The 20,149-nt window shown below is 32.9% G+C and overlaps 2 protein-coding genes across 15 annotated transcripts; one reads left to right on the top strand and one right to left on the bottom strand.

Annotated features, from left to right (window-relative positions):
- Nucleotides 1-198: 198 nt before the first annotated feature.
- Nucleotides 199-1,059, bottom strand: LOC118066056 (uncharacterized). The gene is made up of 3 exons (XM_035081805.1): nucleotides 935-1,059; nucleotides 447-767; nucleotides 199-363 (listed from the first exon to the last, which is right to left on the bottom strand). The coding sequence occupies exons 1-3, from the start codon at nucleotides 1,020-1,022 to the stop codon at nucleotides 203-205; spliced, it is 570 nt and encodes a 189-aa protein (XP_034937696.1). The 5' UTR covers nucleotides 1,023-1,059; the 3' UTR covers nucleotides 199-202.
- Nucleotides 1,060-1,321: 262 nt separating this feature from the next.
- Nucleotides 1,322-19,825, top strand: unc80 (unc80, NALCN channel complex subunit). 14 transcript variants are annotated; one of them, XM_035081760.1, is made up of 42 exons: nucleotides 1,325-1,679; nucleotides 1,762-1,856; nucleotides 1,942-1,990; nucleotides 2,085-2,111; nucleotides 2,302-2,322; nucleotides 2,413-2,558; nucleotides 2,630-2,786; nucleotides 2,866-3,094; nucleotides 3,274-3,377; nucleotides 3,458-3,541; nucleotides 3,609-3,686; nucleotides 3,758-3,891; nucleotides 3,974-4,219; nucleotides 4,283-4,661; nucleotides 4,733-4,881; nucleotides 5,215-5,244; nucleotides 5,666-5,795; nucleotides 6,003-6,194; nucleotides 6,266-6,401; nucleotides 6,523-6,897; nucleotides 6,967-7,079; nucleotides 7,165-7,617; nucleotides 7,749-8,068; nucleotides 8,188-8,297; nucleotides 8,391-8,581; nucleotides 8,663-9,014; nucleotides 9,100-9,366; nucleotides 9,466-9,717; nucleotides 10,132-10,615; nucleotides 10,693-11,332; nucleotides 11,466-12,071; nucleotides 12,143-12,416; nucleotides 12,513-12,817; nucleotides 12,893-13,537; nucleotides 13,772-14,245; nucleotides 14,332-15,121; nucleotides 15,208-15,558; nucleotides 15,943-16,233; nucleotides 16,321-16,497; nucleotides 18,311-18,430; nucleotides 18,817-18,965; nucleotides 19,039-19,825. In XM_035081760.1, exons 2-42 carry the CDS (start codon nucleotides 1,771-1,773, stop codon nucleotides 19,582-19,584), a joined length of 10,662 nt encoding a protein of 3,553 aa, XP_034937651.1. In that variant the 5' UTR covers nucleotides 1,325-1,679; nucleotides 1,762-1,770; the 3' UTR covers nucleotides 19,585-19,825. The 14 variants fall into 14 exon arrangements, with proteins under 14 accessions (XP_034937655.1, XP_034937656.1, XP_034937657.1 ...); XM_035081759.1 differs by having other exon boundaries at nucleotides 10,117-10,615; XM_035081764.1 differs by having other exon boundaries at nucleotides 1,322-1,679; nucleotides 9,100-9,717; nucleotides 10,117-10,615; nucleotides 19,023-19,194.
- The last annotated feature ends 324 nt before the right edge of the window (nucleotides 19,826-20,149 follow it).

Genomic DNA, 20,149 nt, shown 5'->3' with positions numbered 1-20,149 from the left:
AGAACAAGACGATGACGCTGCCAGGGTTTAAAACAAAATAAGAACATTAATTTTTAAATAATAAATAAATAAGTTCTGATGGGTAGAACTGATTATTTCACGAGGTTTAAAAATAAAGTTATTAATGCAATGAACATCAATGATTATTTTTCATTGTTTATTTTCAATCAATTGATCAATGATAGAAGTTGTGTTTTTATTTTTAGGAATTTTTACGACGACTTAAGGTAAACCGGAAGAGTCTGCGAAGTCTTTCGCCAAGATTTATTCTTTTCTTTCGTTTTTTCAGATTTGAAATTGCAGTCTGCTCTAAATTCACTGAATCCGTGGGTTGAGACACCGAATTTTGTGCTTCATTTACGCCTGAGATATTGAGAAAAAAAATCTGTTAGTTTATAATAATAGCTGGTTATAAAATATCCTAAATGAATAAATATACTACTAACTATTTTTATCAACGGAATCATTAGTTTTTTGAGAGATCGGAATGTCAGTTACACTGGTATGTTCACCATCGCCTTTCGTAACAAAAATTTTTTTTTCTTCATCAACAGTTTGGAGTTGAGTTATAGCTTGTTTCACTTGGATTTCCAGGGGAGAAACATTCATAGAAACAAAGTAATCACCAATTTGGATATTTCGAAGATCTTCACGAAGACTCTCTGCTATGACGGCTACTCTTTGTAGAATATCGGAGATGTTAGAGTTTGACTCTTGGGGAGCTAATGTTGGATTTTCTTGCAGCTCAAACAAAGATCTATTTTCGTCTTTAATATTTTCAAATAACATGACAATTAATAAACAATATTCAACTCAAAAGATTAAGTAATAGGCTTAAAAAAAAAGTTAAATATTCAAAGAATTTAAATAAATGATGAAATCATTAAAAGGAATATTATCTAATTAAATAATTTTTTGATTTAGAAAAAAATACCTTCAACTTCCGTAACATTATCACCAACAACGTTCATCATAACGTCTTCTATAAGATCTTTAGCAAAGTCTTTAGGATTTTCAGACATTGCTTACAAAAAAGAATCATAAAACATGACAGATCGAAATAGAGTGAAGTAAGCGTGAGAAAGGTCTGTAATCAAACAAAAACATGAAGATAGGACCATACAAATAATTTTCTAGCTGACAATAGTCTATTTCCTTCTAATATCTCCATTATGCTCTTATGCGCACGCATATCTTTGATAGCGAAAAAGTGGTCCAGAGAGCAGACTCCAGGTCTGATCGATGAACGACGGCGCATTGGAGATTGTATTCCCTGAATGCTTGTAGTCGCGTGCGCATTCGTCCTGTTCTCTCCATCTGACTACATCATCAGCACTATTCTGCACCACTTCAGTTCCTATTCCACCCTCGCACCCTCTACGCGCACCCTCTCACTGTTTCATGCTTTCCCGAAACACCGGAAAACTGTGCCACTAGGCCGAGTGTAACACGTGATTCAAGCTTATAGTCATTTCTTCCTCTCCAGCTTTTTCTTTCTTTTCAAACTATCAGTTGATAATTCCAGTGGCAAGATGAAAGCATATTGGAGATGAAAATTCATCTTAACGTATATCAAAATGATCATTTTTATAACAAAATCGAAAAAGTGGAAAAGCAAAATGTAAATGTTAAGAGAAAAAAGTTATTGTTGAAGATTGGAATATCTATAGTCAGCCATAGTGAGATATAATGTTTAAAATTTATTTCAATGACTGTAGTTAACTTATTTTTTTAAATTGCAATTTATTACTATTTGTAAAGCGTAGGAGAATGGATAGACGTCGATCGTTCGATAACAGTCTAACGGAACAGGCACTGCCCATCCCAGTCCAGCTTTATCTATGGCGTCAATTGCGGTAAAAGCTATTTTATTTGAAAAATTATTATGTATCTTTTTCTACTTCTATGGTTGATTTTTTTTATCGATATGTTATTTTTCAGTCCATTTACTCGAGCGAAATTGGGAAAACTTCATGAAGCATCATGTACGGTAAGGATAAACAATTATTATCTATAGTTATATCAAGAAAAAAATTTTGTACTGAAACTAAAAATTAAAGAGATTTCTTTCATTCGATTTATAGTTTTGCCAACATGCTCCTGGCCATCATGTGAGTAGAAAACTTTAACACTCATTTTTTGCTACTATTTATCTAGTTTATTTTCAATTAATTAAAAAAACTCAGTTAAGTATTTTTTATAGCTTCAATTATTTTTAATTGCATTTTCCTTATTAATTTATTTCTCATTTTGGTTATTCTTTGACATTAATATAAATGCTTTCATGCCTGTTGCAATTAGGAAATGAAAGAAGCGAGCACTGTAAGTAGAAAATACTTTGATAACAACTAAATACAGTGTTGGTATTAAGAAAAAGTATTACTAAAAATTTATTTGAAATAAATTTTCTAGTCCTTCGAAAAAGTATTGGTTCAAAGTCTTCACAACGATTTAACACCCTCTTTGTCAGAAATTTTGGGCAATGTGCCACGATGGCGTTTGATTCAAGCTGCACTTCCTTACGTTCTTCATGCAACTGCTAATCTTTTAAACAACAGGTGGCTTTGAAAAATTTTTCTATTTTTAAATAAACAAAAAACAGTGTTTATTTGTTATTTATTCATTTTAGAAAAGACGTTCAAAATATTGGACCAATGGAAACAACATTACTTTACATCCTTCACTGGTTTCTTCTTGATGCTGCTGAAGAATGTGCTGAGAGCGATTCTGAATTAGGGATGCCAAACAATCCTTTTTATTATCTTTACTCTATTTCTACTGTCACCGTAAGCCAATCTTCCTTATTTCTATTATTCATCTTCACTTAAATACTCAACAACATTTAAAATCATTAAACACTTTTAGCTCTTCGTTTATTTGTTTGCTCCACTGTGTAATCACTTGAAAGACATCGATTTCAAGTCCAATTTACGATTAGAGAATGGAGTGAAAGTTTGGGCTCCCTTTAGTGAGTTTAGACATCCGGAAACACCATGTTTTACTGCACATTGTAGACCTAAACCTCGTTCACTTTGGTGGAAATCTGCGAGATTAGGAAAACAACCAACTCCTGCTGATGTCTTTGTGGGATCTCGTAAGTAATTGTCTCAATCATTTTATCCATAGTTCACTTATTTGTAATTATTATTATGGTTTCGATAATATATTAATATTATAAAGAGTCCGGAACCAAGAGTAGATAGTAATTAAAATTAAGATAATTCTTGTGATTATTTTTTCTTGCACATAAACGTATTATTTGTAATATTTTAGGAAAGAAAAATGAAGATATTCAAGACACTGACAGTCCGCCAAGCCAAACAGTTAGTATTCATTTTTCTGAAACGAACATTCCAGCCAGTACGAAAGAAGAAGAGGTTGTTATTTTAAACTAATATATTTAATTTCTTTCTTAAAAATATTAATCATTAATAGTTAAATAATTGATGTTGATTAGAATAACTGGGCTTCTTCACCAAAAGATACTGTCTTCCCTGAAACAATACCTGAAGAAAGCTCAAGTACAGAAGATGAACATGTGGTAAGTAGCAAAAAAAATTTATTAACAAGCTTGAATTATTAAAAACAAAAATCAAATGTCTTTGTAGATGATATTTAGACTGCCATCTTTATCTGAATCGGAGAAAACAATGGATGGTGTAAAAGAAGTATTTACAATATTTGCAGTGAGTAACAATTTTATATTATTAAAAAAATTTTCCAATATTGTTTATAAAATTGATATAAATTGTTGAAGGGTGAAGCGAGTATTTTTCACGTTGCAATGGCACGATCAGGCTCATCTTCAAAATCAACAGTAACGATAGAACAAGTAACTGCGATACCAGGTGACAAAAATGAAGGAAAAACATCGACGACTTTGAAACTTGGGTAATAAAATCAATACCAATCACTTATTTCAATAGCGATTATAACAGAGTTGATTTAATAAGTAGTTAATGATCAATATCAGCTACACTGACAAAACTAAGGAGGAAAAAATAGAAAGTAGTTCTCAGGAGAGTTCGAAATCAAAAAGTACACCTTCTAATCAACAAGAGCATCAGAATGAACAAAATCAATCAGCACCTCGTACGTCTACAGGTGTTTTTGATATTCGAGCTGCTACGTTTCTAGATGTTGCAGTTCTTAGATGTCTTTTTATATCTCAATGGCAAGAAGAAGGAATTTTTTGGGCTTTACAATTTCTATATAATCGGTTGGTATTATATAATTCGAATTTACAGGATATATTATTTTTAAATCATTATTAACTTCTCAGACTTCAAAAAATCAACGAAGAAACTTCAGTTCAACAAATGCCAAGAAGACGGAGCAATTCACTTCCTATCCCCAAAATTGAGGTATCAATTTATCAAAGTCCGGAAAATAAGAAGAAAGAAGATTCGAAGGATTTAATGGCAATACCCGATGCTCGGGAACCTTCAACAATGTCAGATTTGGCGACAATTGCAGATCTTCCTTACACGGGAACGAAAAATCAAGAACCAGAAGTTAGTCATACGAGAAGAGCAAGTGAAAAGAGTAAGAAAAGGATGAAAATGGCTGATCTTAAGGCATTTGTCGAAACAAAATTATTATCCAAGTCTGAAAAAGCTTTAGAAAAAATAGGACAAGATGAACCAAAGGAATTAGAAAAAGTGATTACTATAGTTTTCTATTTACTCACATATATGTATAAAAATATTCATCAAATAATTATTCCCGATAGGAACAAGAATGTCATCGGAGTCTTGATACTGGAGATGATCAATTAACTCGACCAACGCCAACATCATCACAAACGTTTGATGCTCGTGATGTTGATAGAATGGCCTATCCATCCAATTTAATTAAAGGAAAAAGCATGCCGAGTCTCAGGTATAAATTCATGACAAATATAATTAAATTTTTTTATGATCTAATTTTTCGAATTTTTTATTATACAAAATTAGCAGTGAGTCTTATTTTTTGTCACTACGTGACATTTAATAATTGTAACTTAGCAGCAAAATTAGTTAGGAGTTATTAAAATGGAACATTTTCAATTAATTATAGAAATTAATTAAGGACATATTTTAATTTAGTCTTTTTAACTTGTAATAATTTATCTTTTAACGCAATCTATACCCTACAATATTCGTAACTTCTTTCTGTGTATGTGTTTCTTTTCTCTCTCTCATTCGCTCCCTTTTACTTCGAAAACGTATTCAGCTGCTTGATTAACGAGCTGACCGCGGGTGGGTAAGTCATAAAAACATCTCTCCGACTATTCTTTGCACCCTGCAATATATAAACTCTATCAGGGCTTTTCACATTCGTGCTTTACTTAAGCTTTTGTACCGCACGTATAGTATTTTAAAGCACACTCTTATCAACACTACTTAATAATAGTTAACCAATGTTACATTTATTAATAGACGCTCTTATGTTTTATGTAAATATTACAAATTCAAAATATTGAAAATCATTGAAAAAATTAGAATAACTTTTGCGCAAAATAATATAATTTTTAATTAGATCCTAATGCACCAATAAATGAGGTAGAAAAAAATAGACTGCCTGAAAATATAGAATTTAATTAGCAATTGGCATGAGTTCCAGTAAACATCATATTTTTTATTTATTGAGTAAAAAAATAATATTATAAAAATAATTCACTTAGGTACATTGGTGATACACAAGTAGAAAGGAAGCAAAGTAGATTTTATAGTCAACCATGTGCTGCTCCAAATCCAATCATTACTGTTACTGAGCACACGCCTACACCGTCTCCAGATTATTTGAAAAGACAGGTAAAACATAATTGAATAATTAGCTATGAAATATTTGCTCAAACATGGATTCTTATCTTAATTTTAAAATATTACTGCTCAATTCATGTTTTATAATTTAGTTTGAATAGTTAAAAAGCAGTACTTTCATTAGTTTAATTATTCGATTTATTTATTTATATTCAACCGGATATGATTAGATAAATTGATTTAAATGTTGGTTTTCAGGGTTCAATAGATAGTCAGCTCGATTCCATTAGTATTCATGGAAGTAGATTAAGTTCAGAAAGGAAACCAAGTCTAACAAGATCTCAAACAGATTCAAATATTACTTATTTAGGGGATGAAATTCCAGAAGCACCAGGATCTGCATACTACATTACTAAAGAAGGAGATATTGATTATCAAGTTGTTTTAAAAGTAAAAATTGTCATAAAATCATCTAATAATTTTTTCTACTTATCATTCTATTATATTAATTTTTTAATTAGGGTATTCATTCTATCTCACTGAGAGATGCTACACATTGTACTCTTCGAGTTTGTGAAAATATTCTCAATCTGGTAGAACTGCTAATGGATATGGGGGTGTTGAAACCATCAGTTCAAGATGAAGGAAGTAACGCTGGTACTATTCTATTGTTTACCATTGTATTTAGTTATTTTATCAATTAATAGTATTAAATAAAATTAATTTAATTTCTCTGTTCCTAAAGAATGATCTGATTTTTTGTTTGTAAAAAAATTAGGATCTGCAACAGATGTGAACGAAAAACCAGATAATAATAGAAAACACGATTCTCCAATAAATAATCAAGATCCTCGCAATGACTTAGAAGGCCGGAACTGGAGTTCTCTTGCACTGATGGCAAATTGTATTTTTCGAGTTTTCAAGCATCTCGGTTGTCCCAATGGTTGTGCTGATGGAATTCGTGGACCTCAAGCTGATTTTTGTCGCACTCAAGCTTCGACAATTCTCAGTAAACTTTATCGAACAGATTCTCAACAATTCTCAAAGACTCTTCGAGCAATGATTCGTAATCAACCAATTGCTGATATATTGGAGCTTTTCCACTCCTATGTTGGATTTTGTGTAGAACCAACTTCATTGTTATCACCATTAAGTAAGTGATTAATGAATTACTACTGAAGAAAAAATGAATTACTTGTATTAATTATCAATTTGTTGATAGATCAAAAAAGAAGTGCGAGTAAATCACCAGATACTACTAATCAAGGTGGATACGCAACGAATTTTGGAGTTGGTGGAATTGGAACTTTGAATTCATTCTCTAATACAGCATCAGTAATAAGATTTAATTTAAATAGTTAATAATTTTCGTCTCTAGAGAGCAGAATAATAATTTTAAATTGTGTGCTTAATTTGTCAGGTAGCAGCAACGGCGTCTGCATTAGCATCAGCCACCGCAGCATCAGCAGCTGCATCCTATGGTGGAATTAATTATGGATCTCGTGACATCGAAAGTCAAATTCTAAGTTGTACCTTTAAAACTCTAGTTACGAAGTTTGTTAAATGCTCAAAGGATTTTAAAACACAAGAGAATATAGCAGTTTATTGTGATATAAAACAGTTTATTACTTATGTTAAGGAAACACATGGTGGTGTTTTTAGACGTGTTGCTCTCAGCGGTATTTTAGATTCTTCAGATAGACCTAATAAAAGATGTAATAGTAATATCAGAACTACTAGAGTTATTCGACATGTTCATCATTCAGAGTTGGATGAAAATGCTGAATTAGGTGGAGATACTTGTTATGCAGTTGATGATAGAGGAACAAGAAAATTCTTATTTAAAAAAAGAAGTACTTCGTCAACATGTGCAGTAAGATATTTATAAATACTTAACATCTCATTTTTCCTCAACCTACTTCCATATATGACAGCTAAATACATTTATATTTAAAAATAAATAATTTATTTCAAGTTTTCAAAATATTTTTAAACATTTTTTAGAGTCTGTTAGAGACTGAGTTGAGCGAAGAAAACCCTAAGGTCAGCCAAAGCCCTCTTGGAAATTTGAGAAAGAAGCATCACATGTTAACTCCAAGACAAAGTGAAAAAAATTTGAGCATTGGAGATACTTATGTAGGAGGAAAATCGAGAAAGTCGACTCGATTTCAAATAGGCGGAATAGTTAATTGGTTTAGAAAAGAATATGGTAGAACAGATTCAACTGACAGTCATGAGAGTAGCGAATCCCCTACGGATGGAACTATTGTTCGACAAGCAAGCTTTCATCGGGGACATTATCGAGTTTCCCGCCCCGGACGCAGGTAATAATCGAATTCATTCTATTAATAAAACTGTATCTCCAATTATAGTCACTAATTTGTATTGTAATAATTTATTAATTAATCAACTACTGTATTCATCTATTAAATCATTTATTTAGTGTTAGTCAAACATTTCAAAGAGCAAAAAGACGGATGGAGGATCAATTGAATAAAATAGGGTTTGGAAAGGGAAAGAAAAAAGAAAACCTTGAAGAGACTCCTCGAAGTCGTAAGTGAATTTATTTTATAAATTTAATGCTTATGTAATTTGATAAAATCAAGGAGAAGTATATAATAATCAATTGTTCATTATATTCACAAGATTTTAGCCGAAAAAATTCAATGGATTTCGGAGAAGCTTCAAGAGAGTCTGAACTTGTTGTTTTGAAAGAAAGGAGGCTTGTTCCACATACCGCAATCTTTGATGGTATGCAAAGATTTTCATTTCTTCTGGAAACTTGCCAGCCAGGCTCTGTACCTGATCATCATTTAATGGCAGCTATTTTAGATTTGGTAAATCATATGAGATTATTTAATAGATGTTTATATCCAAAAATGAGCAATGAATTTAACAAACTATTTTTTTCATTAAAGCCTTATGCACCTGTCGTTGCTCGAGCTTGTATTATCCTCGAATGTGCTCATTTGGTCCATCAGTGTAATAAAGGGCACTGGCCAACTTGGATGAAAATAAATTTACCAATATTTCGACCTTCTATTCCTTTAAGTGGAAGAAATCACCCGATTGGACTTAGACGAACTCATGTTCTGCAACGTGCGGCGGGAAAACTTTTTTATCAATGGGCAGAAGCTATTAGCTCGAGATTGGAAGAATTTCTTAATGAAGACAAGCAAAATATAGATAATATTATTGCTATGGTAGGAGATGAAAACAAGCAACGAGAATTGTTAATTGAAGATGAAGAAGAAGACTTTCTTGATGAAGGTAAAATCTAACATATAAATTAAACAAGTTAGCCTATATAATAATAAACTTAGTATTTCTTTTAATCATTGATATTCTTTTTTAGCAAGCATCAACAGCTATGGATCCCAATGTCCAATTGCTCTGCGGATGGTAGCATGTATACTATTGTTGGAGATCACAGCATTTCTTCGTGAGACTTATCAAACTCTTCCTAAGTCAAGTCGACTATCTACAAAGGAACGTCCACCACCTTGGGAACGAATGTACAGCCGAGAAGCGAATCGACGATGGAGCATGGCGCTATCTTCAATGGGTCACTCCCAAACATCTGCTCAGAGTCTACAATCGATCGCAGGCGATCGTGAGACTGGTGAGTTGAGGGAGGTAATCGAAAGAGGCTCGTGGAGCTGCGCTAATCCTATCACCACTCATCAACCATCTGACTCAATCGCCCTCGACTTTCGATCAGAACGAAAAATCAGCTTTGTGCTTCACGAGCCTGACAACGAATCTGAGGGGAGCAGTAAATCGACTGTGACGATCCAAACCGAAGATATAGCCGCTGTTGAGAGGGAAAAAAATAAAAGGGTCCAAGCACCATCAGGCAGACCATTTTTGCTACGTAGGGGAACTACTGGAAATGCTACTGGATCATTTAAACGACGAAGTCTTAAACTTCGTCGTGGTACCAAAGAAGGAAAAGACACGGAATGCGAGGCTTGTAAGTTATTGGCTCCAATTGGTTAGGAGGTCGGTGAAAATGAAGAGATTTAGTCATCCTGAATGTGTATGTTGATATTGCACAGCTCATGCAACTTCATTCGCATTTTCTGATCATCCACTTCATTTTCACTTAGCTGCTTTTAATCCGATGTCTCTTTAGCACTGGGCAACTGAAATATTTGGTAAACATTTGCTCTAATCCTCTAGATATTTATTTTTTTGTTATTAGAAGTATTGATTGAAGACAATAATTTTAATTTTCTTATTTTCAAATAAAATATCAGATAATCCTATAGAATCCTAGAGCAAATGAAAAAATTCTTTTTGTTGTCTAGTGTAGCGTTACTTCTGTAGAGCCCCGAGTAATTAAAAATTTTTTTTACTTTTCTTTATTAAGTTGTTCGATCAATAGATGCTGTTAGACGTGCTGATTCTATCCAATCTAAGAGAAAAGTCAGCTCTCTGTCGGATCGGAGTGACACTTCAGAACCTGGATATGGTGGAGAAGTTAGTGGAGAAGAATCTCCAGGCATCTTGAGCGATGATCAACCACCAGAGAGTCCAAGTGATTCTAACGATACTGATGATACTACAAAGAATTTTCCGTGGATGAAAGTTTTAGTTCAATTTGCAAGCTCTTCAAATTTTTTTTGCTCTCATCAAAATTTCTGTCATCCCTATTGTCATAGAAGGCAAATAAGAGCATGTGGAAGACTAATTAAATCAGTACGTAAAGTCTATGGAGAAAAATTTGGTGTAATTAATGGAACAGCCACTTTCGACTTTGATAGAAAAGAGGATGGAAAGAAAGATAAACGTAGTCGAAAAGTGTCTGATCAAACTAGTGCACAAGTCTCTCCAGTTAGAAGAAAAGACAGTGTAGGAAAAAAATTTAAGTAAGTAAATATATTATGATTTGAATTTCTATTGGAATATTTTAATTCATTAAAATTGTTTTTTTTTTCTTTTGAAGAATTGATAAAAGTCTTGATGGTGGTTCTCAATCCGGAAGATTAACAGGAATAAATCGTGATTCTTCTAAAGATCTTGCTGATCAAGACTCGGAACGTACTGGACCTTCGATAAAAAAATTTGGAGAAGATGACGAAGAACATGACAAAGAGCCACCACCGATTTTAAATTATATTAAAATGCAAGTTAAAAATGCTTTTCATGCTCCAATAGCGACTTTAGTAAAAGGAGCAGTGGTGATGTCAGAAGACTTATTCATAGATGTTCTTCCAATTGCTTGGGAGTTACTACTAGAATCAAACCAAGAAGTAGCAGCATCTGCAGCATCTTTATTCATTATTGCTGCAGTGCGAGCACCAAATCAAGCTAGCGAGTTAATGCATCAAGGTCTCCAGCATTCAAACCCATCTCATCGAATAAATGCAATTTTGAAATTCCAAGTTTTATGGAAATTAAGGTATCAAGTATGGCCGAGGATGGAAGAGCCTGCTCACTTAACATTTAAAGTACCACCACCTGGAATTGAGTTTACTTTACCTTCTCCTAAAATTGGAATTGAATCCCTCCCGGTAGTAGATCCTCCATGGATGCCACAGGTAAAAACGAAGGTTGAAGAAGTGACGATTAATCAAGAGCGTCATGTAAGTAGATTATTTGATAGAGTATTTTAATATTGAACGTTAAAACATTTTTTGTACTGAATATTCATTTTATATAACCATTATTAATATATAAAAATTATTAATAGACATTATCATAATTGTTTTTCAACAGAGATCATTAGTGACTGCTACAAAGACTCGGAAAAAACAACAAACAGAGTTAATAAAACAAGCATTGCAAGCTCAAGATGATAAAAAACGAGAAGAACGGGAAAATTTTTTAATAACGACTATTCCCATCACAGTGCAAGCAGCTTATGAACCAAGTCCAGTTGGAGATGACCATGATGAAGGAAATGTCGATGATGATGGTGGAGAAACTGCACCACGTAGCTCCTCACATCATGGACAATCAGCTCCATCTTTATTTCCATCATCTTTATGCTCGGCAATCATTCAAATTATTAATTTACTCGATGATGCAGCTGTTTCTGATGATGGCAATTCTGTTTATGAAGTAGCTTATCAAGTAATCTGGAGCTGTCTCGTTGAAGATAGTGCTCTATTTCTACGTTATGTCTTGGAACGATTGACAAGAGAAAAACAAGAGCTAATGTTTAAAATCTTACGTCATCTCATTCGATTTGTACCAAGGCTTCCACAACAAGCAGCTTTTGCTCTTTACAACTATATTATTGGTTACGTAATGTTCTATGTCCGATCACCTCATGAAGAAGGACAAAAATTAATTGGAACAGCTTTGTCAATACTTTGGATGGTAGGTTTATTGAATAGATTAAGTAATGCTGTCTTGGATAGATTTTTTATTTGGAATAAATATTATTTTAGGTTGTTCATAGTGTTCATGGTATAATGTTTAAAGACTTAAAACAAATTTTAAGAAAAGAACAATGTGATGCTTCGATTCTTTTAACTGCTAATGTTCCGTCTGCGAAGAAAATAATAGTTCATGGTCCTCAAGATCCTGACGCTGGTGGAATTCCTTCGCAGTTTCCTGTTCAGGAAGACACTCAGTTCTGTCAGATTCTCAGGGAGTCCTTGGATTTCTTCGGGATCGAGGAACAGAAGCATAAAGAGTACTTTCTTGTTGACTATAAAACACGTAAGTAGTCTAGGACTTTCACCTTCATTCTTAGATTAAATACTTCTTCCTGGTAAAAAACGATTTTCTAAACATTTATTTTACCGTTCATTACAGATCAAATTCATAATCCCTCTTCATACGTACGAGACTATTATTTTTTCAAACGTTCTCAATATCCACAACTCGAACTAGTCCATATGAAACCAGAGGATGCATTTAATGCTCTCCAAAGACAAGAGCTCGTACATAAATTTGTAGAAATAGGAAAAGTCTTACTGACATGGGCTATTTTAAAAAATGTGGATATGGTAGTTCAACGAGTAGTTTTTCTACACGAAGAATTGATGAAGCTTCCAGCCTTCCCAAGAAAAGCCCTCGAAGCCGACCTAGATCTTTATAAAGGTGGAGAAATTGGAAGGGTAAGATTACGATTTACTAATCACAAAATATTTGAAAAATTATGACATTAATATTTTTCTTATTAACTCTTGAAGGAATTGCTTGGATTAGATGTAATGCATAAATTTATGTGGGTACGCTTAATTGCTAGAATGTTTGAAGCAATGGCAGGAAACTTTGCTTATTCTGGTGACATTCATCTTTTCCTCAATGTCTTAAATGGAGCTTTAATTTTACATAGTGAAGATTCGTGTATTCTTCGCTATGTTGTTGCAACTTACATAAATGCAGCACATAACTTCAAGAATATCTTTTCTACTAATGGTTATCTTTTGATCATGCCTTCATTACTTCAACTTTATGCTACTCATCAAACGAATAAACTTGTTACCACTACTGTGGAGTATGCAGTAAAACAATTTTATTTGATGAACCGAAAACCATTTATTCTCCAAATGTTTGGAAGTGTTTCAACAATTTTAGATACTGATGAAATGAGTACTCATGGGGAAGCTCATAAGGTACCTTCAGTGTGTTTATTCAATTTACTAATGAGTTTGGAAACACCTTCACCAGATCCATTGAACATTGGGGAATTGGTAAAAGAAGAAAAGCCTCTAAAAGCTATTGATTTCTGTTATCACGATGAAACTGAAATGGTGTCAGTATTGGATTGTATTGCCCTGAGTGTAATGGTGATTGCTTATGCTGCAGATTCTATTCGTGGTCAACAGATGTTGGTAAGAATAATAAATTCTTTTATCCTACACTGGAGTTTTCATTACTAAGCTTTGTAAAAATACTCTATTTATTAACAATCATAATAATACTCAGAATCATCATGAAATAAAAGTAATTTATATCAAAAATTATAATAATTTGTTCTCTTTTGTACTTGAGTTAAAATGTAGGTTTTACTGAATATTTCATATGCTTCACTAAAAATTTAATTTTATCATTTTTTCCTTTTTTAGATTATCTTAGAAGCTATTCTTCCTTGTTATGTCCAGCAAATACAATTGCCAACCTACAATAAAGAGGGGAAAACAGAAAAAGAAATTATTAATCAGTTAGCTATAGCTGTAAAAACTCTTGTGAATAATTCAGAAGCATTAACAAAGTATTACAATGGACCACAGAAGTCTAGTCCGGAGCACAAAGGATCAAGCCAAAGGAATTATGGAAAAGGTCCTTACTCTCCTGGCTTTGACTTTGAAGATGAAACTCACACGACAAAGTATATGGAACATTCTAAAGTACGGAATTTATATGATAGAGATAATGATGATGCTGAAAGCTCCCATAAAAATGAATTTCGGCGACCGAGAGATACTCTTTTGAATATTGTGGGAGATTTTGTGGCTCAGTGTTCTGTAAGGCTAGCTGAGTTGAATAAAAAGTCTCAAGATGGGAAAGTTATTGAATTGTTAGATTCAAAGTGTCATGTGGTGAGGAATTTTTTTTTCTCATATTTCATTTCACAATATATTACAATTAAAAAGAACTTTTAACATATTAAAATATGTACTTTTAGCGCCTTGCTGATATCGCAAACAGCCTGCTAAAAATGGCTCCATATGATGCAGAAACAATGGGTTGTCGAGGACTTAGAAGGTATATGAATGACGTCTTACCATCAACTGAGTGGTCTAATGATGATATGAGGCCAGCTTTAACTGTAATACTCCGGCGTTTGGACAAAACATTTAGTAAAATTTATAAAAAAGCATCAGTTCGACGAAATACTGATTGGGAAGCTGCAAGTGATCTATTAAAAGGAATTTATGAAACTCTCTCTAGATATCCCTACATAGCACACTTCCAGTATTTAAAAACCCTATTAAGCACATGCCAAGCATTAATTGTCGGCGATACAGGTCAAGTAGAAGTTACTTCCGGTGCTTCAGCAGCTCTAATGAGTAAAATACCACCGCAGCATTTTTGTTCTACAGTTCTCCGTCTTATTGCACTTCATGTCATCTCATTGGGAGAAGGGTACTCTTTGGAGAATGTTTGTGGTGGCCAGGCTATGTTTGCATCTCAAATACGAACAGAGAATATGTTGTTGAATTTACTCATTCCGCTATTCCTTCGTGTGGGTACCGGAAGAAAAGATGTACCAAGATTAAGACAGACTGATATTAGCTTTGCTCTTGTGGCTGTTTTAAATACACTTTGGCCTACTAGTACTAAAATTACTCCTATGACTGTTCAAAATCTGAAAGCTACAACTGACATGCGAACAGGAAGTTTGACATTCACCGCAAGAGACCCGAAAATTTCAACTAAATTGTCCATGTCTTTGTATCAAGTTGCGTTTCTTGGTAAATTATTTACCTTAATATATGTACATATATATATCTTTGAATACTGAAAATTGTCTTGTTTCATGAGTTTAAAATTGTTTCAGCACTTAAAATCATGACTATCTGCTTTGAAACTGAACTTAAAGTAGAGTGGCCCAAAATTTTAAGGACAATGCGACAACTTAATAAAAGAAATGAAGCTTCTATACACTTATGGAATTTTTTAGAATTTGTTGTAACACATCGAACAGCTCTTTATATCCAAATGTTGCCATTTATTGTACACAAAATCGGTCAACCACCAATTTCAGAACATGAAAGAAATATGCAGAGTATAATTAGAGCTAAAATCAATGGAGATATCCTTGCATTTCCTAAATCTCGAGGAACTTTACTTGGAGATCTTATTCATGAGCTACGTGATCTTAAAGAAGAAATTGAAGACCGTAAATTTGGTAATGTATTATTTTGATACTTAAAATATTCAGTAAGAATAAATTGGAAAAAAGACTTCACTAATATTGAATATTAAAATCTAACTTTCTTTATTTGCGACTCTACAAAATTTATAATGAAATTTTGATCTTTAAAATATCTAATAAAATAAAATTTCTCTGTAAATAGGTCAATTTTGATTAGCTTTGACTAAATTTCACATTTAATTAGACATTGTATACATAATTGACGTTGAATTTGCAAATTTAATTTGACGAAGATTATACCAACAGTATCTGATTTCAATTAAATGTGCATTGATTGAAATTAATTTAGATTATTTATCATTTTATACTAACAGATCCTTCATCACAAACCATTATACTCATATTTTTTATTTTTAGATGAATTGCAACCGGAACCAAAAAGAAGTGTAGTAGATATGCATCCAAGTGCTCCAAACAATGATAATCAACCCCGAACCCAAAGACCTTCATTATTGAATGATTTATGGAGTGGAGAGCTTGGGTCTAGAGTCCATATTAGCCGAACACCAGCCGAAACGCCAGGATCTCACTCAACAGTACTTCATTCACTTCCTCAGGCAGTTCAACAGTCAATTAATGCAAGTAACATTAAGCCTTCGGTGCTTGTTCAAGGATCTGCCCAAATCAATGGAGCGAGTATTTCTAGAGGTATTACCAGTTTAATTAATGGTCAGATGAATAGCAAGATTATTTTCAGTTCCAAATTACTATCATAACTATTCAAACTGTTTTAAGGTGTTAGACGATCAATTGATGGTATTATTCCATTGTCAAGTTCATATCAAAAAACAACCGTATTAGGATCTGCATCGACTGCAGCAAGCAGTGGTTCATCAACTCTTAAAGGAAGTTTAGATCACGATATTGAACCTGAAGATATACAACGAGCTGATCAGCAAGCAGTTACGGCAGGTATAATAAATAGTTTTACTATCTACAAGTCTCTATCGAACGGAGTTTCTTTTATCAGTGGCTGATTTTGTGTTGAGTGGCAGAAAAAGGATACAAATCAAATCGAATATACTTCGAGTTTCTTTTTAAACGATATTAGCGACATTCTTAAGAATATACAAAACCATGTTTGATCCTTTTAAAACTATTCCTTTCAATTTTTATCACCTTTCACTGCTTTGAGAGGAAATATCTTTTGAAATGAAATCCTTCCTTTCAATAAAGATCATATTACCATAAAGTATGTGTGTATGTGATAGTAATTTCAATCGAAATTGAATTTAACTTAAAATTCAATGAGTTCAGAAAAAGAGAAAAAAAAGAAATTAACTATTCCTCTTTAAAAAGTTAACGAAAAAAAATAACTCGCTATTTCATATATTTATAATCTTTACCACAGTTGGATCGAGCCATTGTCTATAGGACACTGCTCTTAAGATAGTTTTCTATGAAATTATTTAATTATTTAAATTATAATGATATAGGAGAGACTCGTATCGAAGAGGCTGACGTGTGTGCGATCAACGGCAAGAAAAAATCTAAAACAATACAATTTAAGTTTAAAAAATGAAAAAAAAATTAAAATTTCTTCAATATTATTTAAATAAATTCAGTATACTTTAAGTGCATTTTTTGAAAGAAGCACAAAATTAAGACTATTAAAATAAAAATATTGTTTTATTTTTTCGGAAATTGATGGCGAGTTGACACGCAAATGCGTTGATACCTCTTCGTGTCATGCAATTGACACACTGATCATTCCGTTGCTTCCAATGCTAGCTAGGGAACGGAGGTAAGAATATGTCTCTGAATGGTTATTTCATTTATTTATATTATTCCTAATTATTATAATAATCCTCACAAAATAATAATCGTATACCTTATGCGTGTGTTTTCCTCTACTAATGCTTCATTATTATTATAATTAATTATTAACTACTGGTTGATATATCTCCTATTATACTCCACTATTTCTCGCCTTGAACCACTCAATGATAAAATACTTATTCATTTACTAATAATTTATTTCTCTTATCACTCAACGATTAAATTTATCAATTCTCTTTGTGACATATTCACTCACACACCAAATTTTAAAAATATAGCAGTATTTTAGACAATGGTAATGTCCAACAGTTGGTACCCTTTAATCTTTAATTGTTGCTTAGATCTATTTAGCACACTACGTAGTTGCTTCGAAAGCTTGTTTCTTTATCTTTCAGCTTAAGAATCTATGCTTTTGCGATTTTATCCTCTTGATGTTTTTTCATCAATCATTTCATCAATATTCAATTTTTATCCATTTAATGTAGTTTCATCAATTTTTATTCTTCCTTATTATGATAAAACAAAAAAATTTATTCAATGTGATCAAATAATCGTTCTTCATTTTATGTAAGTAACACATCTTTACTATTTTTTATACATTCTTAAAACAGTATATTTAACTAACGTAAATAATTAAATTTACTATATAAAGTTGTATTTCCTAGTAAACTATTAATTGTTGAAATTGTTTATATTTATATAAGTAATTATTCTTTCCCAAAACATTTGAATCGATTGCTATATGAACTGCACGCGAGTTGACGTTGTCTAAGAGAATAACTAATGAATGGACAAATGAATCGAAGCAACACGTAGAATAGTGATCATTCAATTCATCAATTTTATAACAGGCAAACCAGAGTCTGCAGAAATCATGAAATGGTCTGTGTTTTTGTTATATCATCTTTCTCCTTATGTGCTAGACATTCGATGTGGCATGTTTCAGATAAATTCCAATCTACTACTAGTGATGAACGTAACGATCTTAAGCCTCATCCTCCATTAACACGTCAAAAGACGCCTAAACTACGCTTTGTCTCTTCTGTAGAGTTTAGGCACGCGTCAGGTAAATTTCACCACCCGATAATTGGCACGAACCATTAGCAGCACTTTTCTAAGACTTTTAGAAGTCTTCTTTCATCAATGGAACAGCACTAAATACAACAGTTTAATAATAAAAAATAAGTCATAAAAACTTTTTAAAAATCTTTTGGAATACATTCATATTCATAAAATTTGTGTGATCTGTATACCTTTATCATGTCTTTGTAAAGCATGTAACGGTCTGTATTTAGGTATGGCAGTCTACGAAATCGACGGGAAAGATTCTGAAGTAGAGCACCAATAAGATTGTGTAGGAATAGGAATGTTCAAAGTAGAATCGAATATAACTAAAGAACAAAGAAAACGTGTTTTTATTATCATTGGTTATTTTATTATTTTCAAAACTAGGAGAAACTGTAACGAGTCAACTGAGCCCGAGCAGTCCGATCGACGACAGCTCAGGAGATTCCCGTCAAGACAGACCTCGTTTGCAGCGTTCGATGGGCCAAAGCAAGAAGACATTTCGTCTTCGGAAAAGTCGCAGAACTCATATGGAGGTAATGAACGTTGCTATTCAACTCTGCTTTTATTAATATTGATAAAAGATAGATTAGACTTTCTTTTTTGAAGGTTTCTCATCATAGATCAGATTATCCACAAGACTCTTTGTTAGTGCCATCATCTCTAACACCTCCAGCAACCACATCAGATACCAACTTCAACATTCCTTCAGAATCATCATCAGTACGATCACGAAGAAGTTTCTCAGTTCGTGTTGGTGAATCAGACCGGATAGCAAATGTAAATTTAAGCCCAGCAGATTATCAATATCACCATCCACATCATCACCATCTGCTTCATCCACAGTCAGATGTTTCTTGGGATGAAGATACATCGAGTACATCGGGATACCGCGAATCTTACAGCATGCAGCTGGTGTCCATGGATGGACATAAATCCAACCATCCACCATTAGCTTCTCCGGATTTGAATGACATTCCATCAACAAGTAGTACAGCCACGAATTATATAGGATTCGATGGAAGTTCTCCAGATTGTTCTTTAAATAGTAGTGGTGGAGAAAAAACAGCTCTACTTAACTCGAGTCAAAGAACAGCATCTCAACATTCTCTTTTGATGGTCTTCCAGCCGCAAGATGAGGATACATTAATATAACAAACGGCGTTGTTGATATTTCCAGTTTTTATTGATAGCAGTGAACAATTCCACAGCTGCATAATAGACTGGAGAGACTTTGGATATTTATATAACAGTGTTTCCTAGGTAGTTGGAAAAACTTACGCACATTATAGCCGTAGATCGCACCAAAATCGATCGAGGCCTAAACATTTGTACGATGTAATTGTGTAAAGGATACTAATTTTAGATAAAGAGAATATTAAATTTACTTTGTAAATTTTATTCGAATCATTTCACGGTATTCTATCCCTTATACAAAAACCATTAAATAAGAAGTAAAGTGAGGATAAATTGATACACTAGGGTACCGTAATACAGTAGTTATATTTTAGATTGTATATAATAAATACAAAGACAAATTCTCTCTTATGTTAGAATAATTACTCTTCAGATACTAATTATTAGTCCTGACGGAAACTTTTGCTGTTTAAACTACATATTTTAAAGTTAAATACAGCTGCTGTATTATTGTTCCCAAGTGAATTGGTCTTCCTCAACTCCCTTTATTTTCTTCAAGTAAATTGACATTCTCTACAACTAC

Source organism: Chelonus insularis, unplaced genomic scaffold, assembly GCF_013357705.1.
Source record: "Chelonus insularis isolate UGA/USDA-ARS -01 unplaced genomic scaffold, ASM1335770v1 contig_326_pilon, whole genome shotgun sequence".
NCBI lineage: Eukaryota > Metazoa > Arthropoda > Insecta > Hymenoptera > Braconidae > Chelonus > Chelonus insularis.
The sequence above is the reverse complement of the archived record's forward strand: the minus strand, read 5'-3'. Positions and strand labels throughout refer to the sequence as shown.

Coding starts and splice junctions, on each gene's coding strand:
- LOC118066056 (XM_035081805.1), bottom strand. CDS start 1,022: ATGTCTGAAAATCCTAAAGACTTTGCTAAAGATCTTATAGAAGACGTT. Junction 768..934: donor TAATGTTACGGAAGTTGAAG/GTATTTTTTTCT, acceptor AAAATATTAAAG/ACGAAAATAGATCTTTGTTT. Junction 364..446: donor TGATTCCGTTGATAAAAATA/GTTAGTAGTATA, acceptor TCAATATCTCAG/GCGTAAATGAAGCACAAAAT.
- unc80 (XM_035081755.1), top strand. CDS start 1,771: ATGGATAGACGTCGATCGTTCGATAACAGTCTAACGGAACAGGCACTG. Junction 9,015..9,099: donor AGAAGACTTTCTTGATGAAG/GTAAAATCTAAC, acceptor ATTCTTTTTTAG/CAAGCATCAACAGCTATGGA. Junction 18,431..18,816: donor AGAGTTTAGGCACGCGTCAG/GTAAATTTCACC, acceptor TTTCAAAACTAG/GAGAAACTGTAACGAGTCAA.